Raw genomic sequence first — 9,464 nt, forward strand, 5'->3', positions numbered from 1 at the left:
TAGCTCACAGCAACCTCAAACTCCTGGGCTCAGGCAATCCTCCTGCCTCAGCCTCCCAAAGTAGCTGGGACTACAGATGTGTGCCACCATGCCCTGCTAATTTTTTCTATTTTTGGTAGAGACAGGGTCTCACTCTTGCTCAGGCTGGTCTTGAACTCCTGGCCTCAAGCCATCCTCCCACCTCAGCCTCCCAGAGTGCTAGGATTACAGGTGTGAGCCACCATACCTGGCCAAAATTTCTCAGTTTTAATTCCTGTTATGGTAAAATATCAATAGGTATAACCAACATGAGTGAAAAGTCTCTGGGATCTCAGTAATTTTTAAGAGTGTAAATGGATCCTGAGACCAAAAGAGTGAGAGCTGCTCCCGTAATCAAACAGGGAGCCCAGATAGAAATGTTAGCATCAGAAATTACTCTGTTGCTCTCAGGTAAGTTTTTGTTATTGTTGTTTTGTTTGTTTGGTTCTTAAATTGCTGTTCCGTGACTACCTAACTCAGGGTTCGGCAAACTATTTCTGTAAAGGGCAAAGTAGTAAATACTTTAGACTTAGGCAAAGAAGCAAAATTGAGTCTATTGTGTAGGTACTCATATAACACGAGAGAAAACAAATTTTCTCAAAATTTTTTGTTGATGAAATACAAAATACAATAATAATTAAGTACAATCTTTTGTACTACATGTCTAATGAGAAGAGTGCATTCTTTTTTTGGAGGAGAAGAAGAATATTTTGCTTAATTGGAGTTCATAGTGTTTCTTATCATCAAATCAGTTGTAAATGTTCATTTCTAAAAACTGCTTTTAGCTTATAGCTTGTACAAAATTCTGGCAGGGGGCTTGATTTAGCCCACAGGTAGTAATTTGCCTGTCTATGATCTGTCTAGTCACTGAAGGGCTGTTTTTGCCAAGGAATAAATCTACATTGAGAGCATCAGTACAAATGATCTGGTAAAAGTTGACATACTTTTCAGGGACTGTTGTGTTTTTGCCAAGCTTATTTCTGTATCCTACAGAAAAAGTTAAAACTCTTGACTTTGCTTTTGTATGCTTGGTAAAATACTGCTTGTTAATCTGCTAGTTGCTGATAATTTATTATATGCTTAGCAGCATACCACTTATCATGATTCAAACAAAAGTATAATAGATGTCTATTAGCCTTCATGGTACTTACTGTCTAGTTGATGAGACTCAAAACTTGAAAAATTAGGGAAAAATAAAATATAGTTGTGTAATTAGATATTAAAGTGTATATGTTAAAGACAGTAAGAGTTCTACCAAAAAGAGATCCATGCAAATAGGAATAGTTGAAGAACCCTTCTTGGAGGAGATGACATATGAGCTGTGCCTAGAAAGATGGCACAAAGAAATAGAATAGAAATTAGCTATTTGGAGGTTATTGTATTTCAGTCCTCCCTGGAAGTAACCTCAAGTTCAGTAATATCTAGTAGAAATGCAGTGCATGCCACATATATAATTTTTAATTTTTTGGTAACCATATTAAAGGAAAAAGAAACATGAAACTAATTTTTGTAATAAATTTTTTAACCCAATATATCCAAAATATTATCATTTCAGCATGTAATCAGTATAAACATTGTTAATGAGATATTTTACATTGTATTTTTCATGCTAAGTCTTCAAAATCTAATGTGTGTTTTGCATTTACATCACATCTCAGTACAGATTAGCCACATTGCAAGTGTTCAGTAGCCACATGTGACTAGTGGCCTTTGTATTGAAAAGTTCAGGTTTCTAGTTTTATAGGTTGGCACTTAACAGTTTTTACCTCTAGAATGTTGGCTATAAAGTCTTGATCTTGTGCAGGTTGTTTAGAGTTAAATTATTTAGGATCTTAAATTTACCATCGGTTATTTCACATTTATTTACTGTTGTTTTGCACATGAACTATTCTCATTTTTGGAGAGTATTTATTAAAATATCTACCTGTTCATGAAACTATACTAGTTACCATACATACAAATTAAACAAATAGTTTGCCTCCTAGGACAGAGTCATTGTTCATTAGAGACGTGGTAGATTTCTTTGACTTTGGAGTCCAGCTTCCTTTTTGTAAATAATTTCTACTTCTGTACCCTGTTTTTGTGTGTGTATGGGACCTATACCCTGTGACAAGTTGTTTTAGTCATTCTCTTACTTTTCTGTAGAAATATACTGACATTTGTTTCTCCTGTCTTCTATGCCAGTAGTAAGATGTTTAGAAGCATTAAAGATTTATAAGGTACTTTGATAAAGCCTTAAGGGAGATTAATTGCTAACTTCCCATAAAATTTTAGTTAACCTCTATTTAAAAAATACAGCTTACCCTTTAGAATCTGACAAGCCCACCCTTCCAAGCTAGTGGGGCTACTTTGTGACTGGAAACAAAAATGTCTTTCTTGTGGCTTATAGGAGAATGGTAAATCATGAAATGACTAGAACTTGGGAAAGGTATAAACTCCTTTTATATTTGATTATTCTCAAATTTTCATTTATCTGAATGTGTAATGTTAAAAAAATTAATTCTACTGAATTTAGTGTGATAAAAGTAGTGATTTTTTTAAAAGATTGCTAAAGATACATATTAAAATGTTATAGATGAAATGGTATGACAGCTAGGATTTATTTAAAAATAATCCAGAGCAACTGCATGGGGTGGAGACAGTGATGGGGCAATGGGTTTGAGGATATATATGAAACAAGGTTAGGTGTGTATCGATATTTGTGTGTGAGGCATACATTGGGTTAATTATACTGCACTCTGTTTGAAATTTTTCCTAATACCAAGTGTTTTCAAAAACTAGAGACCTTTTTAGGACCAGTACTACAATTTCTTTAGTAATTCATTTCCCTGATAATAATTATCAGTGTGGGGACATTTGTCCTTGCATCACATCACTCTGTTAAGGCCATTTCATGTTCTGTCCAACAGCTTGACACCAGCATCTGCTTAATTTCCTTTTCTCTTTTCCCCTCTCTTCTCAGTTCTCTCTTTCCAGATGTGGTGAACTGTATGCAGACCGACAACCTGGAACTAAAGAAGCTTGTGTATCTCTACCTGATGAACTATGCCAAGAGTCAGCCAGACATGGCCATCATGGCTGTCAACAGCTTTGTGAAGGTAACTTTTCCCAAAGACTCAAGACTTCAAATAACCTTTTCAGTTAGCGTCCGTATTGCAAGTAAGTAACCTCTGTTCTAAAGGAACACCTAGGGAAATATTGGCAGTGACTAGGAATGTTCATGTGTTAAGGATTCTGTATGCCAGTGCATATCATCCAGAGAAATTCGAACCATATGGTTTGCCTTCTGTTAACAGGGCTTGGTGCATCCTTGCCAGGTGGGTAGAAACCTCAGAAGCCAGGTGAAACCTCACTGTTTTACCTTCCAAGGCTGACAGAGGTTGTCCATATTATTGTAATATCAGTAACCTTCAGACTTTACCTATTTTGTCTTTGTAGAAATTATGCTTATGAGTCAAAAGTAGTGGAAGCTGCAGGAGGTACTACTTTTGTTGTTTAATAGGTCTTGCAACATTTGATTAAATTTTTTTATTATGGAAAATTTTAAACATATTCAAGTAGAGGGAATAACATAATAAATTCCTAAGTATTCATCTTACAGTTTTAACAGCACTAACACATGGCCACTCTTGTTTAATTTATACTCCCATGCATACTTTTCCTGACTCCCACTCCTCCTCCTGCTGGATAATTTTGAAGCAAATCCTAAACATCATATAATTTCATCCTTATGTTTTTCAGAATAAGATATCTTATTTAAACATAACCACAGTACCATTGTCACATCTCTAAAAATTGGCAATTAAAAAGTTTCTTTAATAATATTGAACGTCCAGCCAGATTTTTCCTATCCTTAGATTTGATAAACATAATAATGGAGTTATTCCCATTAATTGTTTTTTACTTGTTTTTTTCTCTGTCTGGAACTTAGTCTACATTAAAAAAAAATCAGATAGCATTTCTAAAATTAGCTTATGTTTAAAATGTTTTGGAAAATAACCAGTATGCTTTCTTCCTTTTCATGGACTTTTTGTTCTTTCCCTTTGGTTAGCTACATTATACAGAGTCAGAGAGAACATAACAATTCATTCTACCTGTCTGGTAGTTCATAGATGGAATGTATCATTGGAAAGAATTTAGTTTACATTTTTTGAAACTTAGAGCTGTGCATAGATTTATATGGTTTCAAGAAATTTTTTTAAATGTAGAGCAGTTTAAAAGAGTGTTCCTTCTCAGTGTTCTATTTGTACTGTATGTGGAAGCAAAGGAGAATATATGCTAGTCAGGAGCTCAGAGGGCTCTCTCTGCTGCTTAGCTCCAGGTACTCATGTCAGGCCCAAACCAGCTCCTGTGCTCGCCTTTGTTTTCTTTGCTGTAGGCCCCAGAAATCTAGCCCTTTTTCTCTCTACTTGGTCCTTACAGACTGACTGTGGAATGGAACACAGTCTTTCCAATTCCTCATTTTTTTCTGGACCAGAATACTAGTGCAAAGGCCTTTTCTGTTTTAGGGCACATCCACTGATGGCTATGGGGATGGTCATACCAGCTCACTAGGATTCTGCCTGGCCATTGAATGAATCCTACTGAACCTTTCCCCATTGTATATATAAAGCAGTTAAATGAATTCCTACCCTAGCTTTTAAATAGGCAACTAAGATTTGTACTTAGGAAAGGAATAACATGGGAGATTGAGTCTGATGTAGAATGTAACTGGAAGCTTAAATTAAGGAAATATTATTTTGTGGCTTTTGTAAACTGGACTGTTTACGTTTACTCACTATGCACACCTACAGTAGTACATATGGTTGTTTTCTGTAGGACTGTGAAGATCCTAATCCTTTGATTCGGGCCTTGGCAGTCAGAACCATGGGATGCATCCGGGTGGACAAAATTACAGAATATCTCTGTGAGCCCCTCCGCAAGTGCTTGAAGGATGAAGACCCCTATGTTCGGAAAACAGCAGCAGTCTGTGTGGCAAAACTCCATGATATCAATGCCCAAATGGTAGAAGATCAGGGATTTCTGGATTCTCTGCGGGATCTCATAGCAGATTCAAATCCAATGGTAATAAGCTTCTGCTTTTATTAAGAGAGCAGTATTTAAAATAATTACCTTGTTAAAGCATATTTAACACAAACTTGGTCTTTGGGACATTGAGCTACAGGGTAGCTGTGGGAAACATGACTTTCTGTGTCACACAGATCGTATATCTCACACCCTAGGTGTTTTTGAATTGAGAACAAAGTACTGAAATACAAAGATCTTAAAGCAAACCTTTGTATTGTGCCTACCCCTGTATTTGTTCATAAAAAACCCAGTACTTTCATCATTGTCTTCAGGAGGTTTTACCTTACATTTTTATATGTATATACTATTTGTCTTAATATTATTTCTTCAGATGTTTGTGGTATTTTCTGGTGGTGTGGAAACAGAATCTGAATCAAGGTGATCTTTATTGCCTAGTTATTGTAACGCATTTTCTTTTACAGAATTCTAGGACAAGATTCTTTTTAGCCAACTAGAGTATGTTCTAAGTGTTTAGCAGCCAGAACATAGCTTAACACCTTAAAGTTTTGGGATCTTTTGTTTCCCTTGCTGACTTTTTAACTCTGCTTATATAATGAAGTGGGTCAAGTCCCAAGTGATACATTGACTCTGCTAGTAACTGAAACTCATTCAAATTGAGTACATTTGACTGGTAAGTACTGTTACCAAGAAGATGGAGGAATATAGCTGCTTTCTTTAAAGTGCTTCCCTTTTTGTCTAATGCAGTATTTATCTGAAGGTGAGTAATACTAAGAGTTAATCAGGGTATAACCTCTGAATATTGTTGAACTTTTTCAAATATAAAGTTGGAATTTGCCTAGAAATAGATACCGTCTCTCACTTGCAAATCACCTGCTCAGATCTCTGCTTTGACATCTTGTTTGGTTCATCTTATTTTACGTGTAGCCTGGGCTTCTGTTTATTATCCTTTAAAATTAGTGTTAAGGCCAAAGGATGAAGCAAGTCACATTTTTTAAGGTACTTACAGTACTACCATCAGGAGTCTTTCAGCTACCTCCGAGGCATAGGAGTGGGACTGAACATGCAAGTGCTTAAACCTTGACTTCTGACAAGGTATCACCCTCAGTATTAGAAGATTCAACCTTGCCCTTTTTTCCCCAGGTAGTACCATGTGGCAACTTTTTTTCATTCCATAAAGAAATAAGTTTGTAAGGCAATGGTGTCTGTGTTATAAAACACTTAGCTGGTACCAACTTATGTTGTTGGCATTGCCTTTAATTCACTCTGTTGTTTTGAGCAACTATCTTTATAGTTCTCTACCTGAGGACAATAGAGGAGATGAAAAGTGTTTGGGCTGGAAGTGCCAACCAGATGAGCAGAATATCATGTGCTCAGTGGAAACTTATTAAATGTTTAGTGGTGCTAAGAATGTGGAATGGATCAAGGTGAAAATGAGTTCTAACTCATGGGCAACTCCAGTTTGAGTGGAAAAAGTCATCTCTACGCTCATATAAATTCAGTACAGAACCTATAAAATTAGATGGTCAGGGATAAGGACTAATGGAGGGTTTGAGCAATAAAGGCATTTTGTGTGTGTGTTCTAGTCAGACTTAGAGATCTTTTTCCACATCAATTGAGAAGAATAGAAAGATACCAGAAAACAAGCTAGTTTGTCTCATTTATTCAGGGGAGAGGGCTGATTTTCATTCAGTCCATAGTACTCAAGTATTACATGTGTATGCTATTTATTTAATTATGGTTTTTATTATGGGAATCTTCAAACATTCATAATTAGAGGGAATACATGGATTTAACAAATAAATGGATCCACTTATTATTATTAGATTTAATAATTATCAGTACATGCCAGTTTTGTTTTACTTATTTTCTTTCCCTATCCCCTAGCTTTATCTAATTTTGAACAGATCACACATGAATATTATGATACATTAAATCTTATTTGAATTTATTATATCATAATATTATAGTAAACTGTATAATGCTCCTAATTCTTAAGCTGTTTTACTATAACAAATCAAGAGGTCGATTTGGGGAGATTTCTACAAGTATCTTTGAGGAGACTTTTAGAGAACATTTAAGGCTACCTAGTAGATTTTCGAGAAACTGTTTTAGGAATGCCTCGTTTTGTTGTCTATTGCAGATTTTCATAGAGCAGGGTATCGGCATTAGATATCAAATTGTTGGACCTACTGCCCTCTTAATACTGCCTTCTGTATTCTTGACAGACTCAGTAGCAGAACTTTTCTCTGATACTGTCCAATTTATTGCTAGAGAGGTCCTCCGAGAGTAAAATTTAAGGAGGCACTGCCTCTCAGGTCTTGGCTCTGTACCTGCACAAGTCTGAGAACAGGGTGCCTCCTTAAATTTTAAGTCTGGTGTGCCTCACTTGCTTTACTCTAGTCTTGGCCTTGTTATACATACTCCCACTCAAACCGTTGGACTTAAGAGATAGCCAACACACGTAGACACATACCTACTTTTTATCTTGAATCCATACTTTTCATCTCAACTCTGTGCCCTACTTTTTACCTTAAAGTATTACAACTGTAGTTAGAACACTCCTTTTATCAGTGGGGGTCAAATGCTGCTGATGGCTCAAACCACCTCACAAGTTCCTAAGGCTTATGATGGAAAAGAGAATTTTAAATTTAAGGGCCTTCTATGCCATGCACAAAGGTTGATGGCTTTATGTATAATGCTTCACTTAGTTCTCAGATCTGCCCTGTGAAGTAGAGGTTATTCCATGTTACAGTTGAGGAACCATGCACTCAGACTAAAGAACTCTTCATAAAGTCGTGCAGCCAGTAGTAATGTAGCCAGGATTCTAATGCAGTTCTGAGTCCCCAAACCCATTGCTGGTCACTACTTCGTGGATGAATGTATACAATAGAATTTAAATGTCTTATATGTACACAATAGAATTTAAATGTCTTATATGTACACACACACATCTAGAACTGTTTCATTTTCTCAAAATGGTTACAATTCTGAACACATAAAGACCTTTATCTGGCCCGGCACGGTGGCTCACGCCTGTAATCCTAGCACTCTGGGAGGCCAAGGCGGGTGGATCACTCAAGCTCAGGAGTTCGAGACCAGCCTGAGCAAGAGCGAGACCCCCGCCCTACTAAAAATAGAAAGAAATTATCTGGACAACTAAAAATATATAGAAAAAATTAGCCGGACATGGTGGCGCATGCCTGTAGTCCCAGCTACTCGGGAGGCTGAGGCAGGAGGATCGCTTGAGCCCAGGAGTTTGAGGTTGCTGTCAGGTATGATAACACCACGGCACTCTAGCCCAGGCAACAGAGTGAGACTCTGTCTCCAGAAAAAAAAAAATCTTTATCTGAAAACTGCTTTATTATGGAAATCTTCTCAATCTTACTCCAGTGATAGATGTGAGTCCTTATTTTGCTGCTCTTGATGACTGACTTTGTTCTGCTTTTTGAGAGCCTGCCCCACATGGTGGCAGCACTGCACCACCAAATATTAGACTCTCCTACAAAGGAAATGGATACTTCCAGGAATTCTGCCTTATTAGTTTTCCTATAGCTTACTGCAAAAGGCCATCCCACATTTGAAAGCAACAGAACGTCTGCAGAGATGGCTTTGGAATCTCCTAATATGAGAGTATGTTGATCAAGAGCCAACAGGGTTATGTTGACCTCCAGTCTGGTTTCTAGTGGCAGTGTGCCTTGCTGCAAGTAATATTAATAGAACTTAATTACCTGTCTTTTGCAGGGGAAATCACATACACCTCATTTTATAGCAGTTGCATTACTGTTTATACTTGAAGATGACTTTCAGTGAAATACTAGTTGAGAAGGAAAGATTATGTTCATGTTCCTTAACTTACCTGAGTCTGTTTTCTTTTCTGGAAAATGAGGGATACTGTCTTAGGAGTTGTTTGGACTATTAATTGAGCTTTTATATGAAAAGTGCCTATTTAAAGTACCTGGCAATATGGTCAGCTCATAAATGGTGGCTGCTACGGTAATTATAAAGTAGACGTTGGGCAAAGGTTAACATTATTGCTGTATCTGTTCTGAGGGTATTAAGCTTGTTTTCAGATGTGGATTTTATTAGTTCATTATTTTGAAAGTAAACTTGTATCGAGAATAGGAAATCCCTGTAGAGCCACAGGAAATTAGCTTCTGTAATTTCTTCTCAAATATCAGAATTTTAGAAATGCTATCTCACAAGTATACATTTGCAAGAAAACTGCACATTTTTTGTGTATGGGACTTGCTTTATTGCGATGTGCACTTTTTTTTTTTTTTTGAGACAGTCTCACTCTGTTGCCCTGGCTAGAGTGCCGTGGCGTCATCCTAGCTCACAGCAACCTCAAACTCCTGGGCTCATGCGATCCTTCTGCCTCAGCCTCCCGAGTAGCTGGGACTACAGGCACGCGCCACCAT

General features: G+C 37.0%; 1 protein-coding gene across 1 annotated transcript in view; it reads left to right on the forward strand.

The window, feature by feature from the left end:
- AP2B1 (adaptor-related protein complex 2, beta 1 subunit) overlaps positions 1-9,464 on the forward strand; it is a 163,949-nt gene that overhangs the window by 11,715 nt on the left and 142,770 nt on the right. The window contains exons 4-6 of the mRNA XM_012648629.1: positions 2,981-3,116; positions 4,837-5,082; positions 7,187-7,332. Coding sequence (XP_012504083.1) covers positions 2,981-3,116; positions 4,837-5,082; positions 7,187-7,332 — 528 coding nt within the window. The remainder of the gene's footprint in view (positions 1-2,980; positions 3,117-4,836; positions 5,083-7,186; positions 7,333-9,464) is intronic.

This window comes from Propithecus coquereli, unplaced genomic scaffold, assembly GCF_000956105.1.
Source record: "Propithecus coquereli isolate 6110/MARCELLA unplaced genomic scaffold, Pcoq_1.0 Scaffold291, whole genome shotgun sequence".
NCBI classification, from domain to species: Eukaryota; Metazoa; Chordata; class Mammalia; order Primates; family Indriidae; genus Propithecus; species Propithecus coquereli.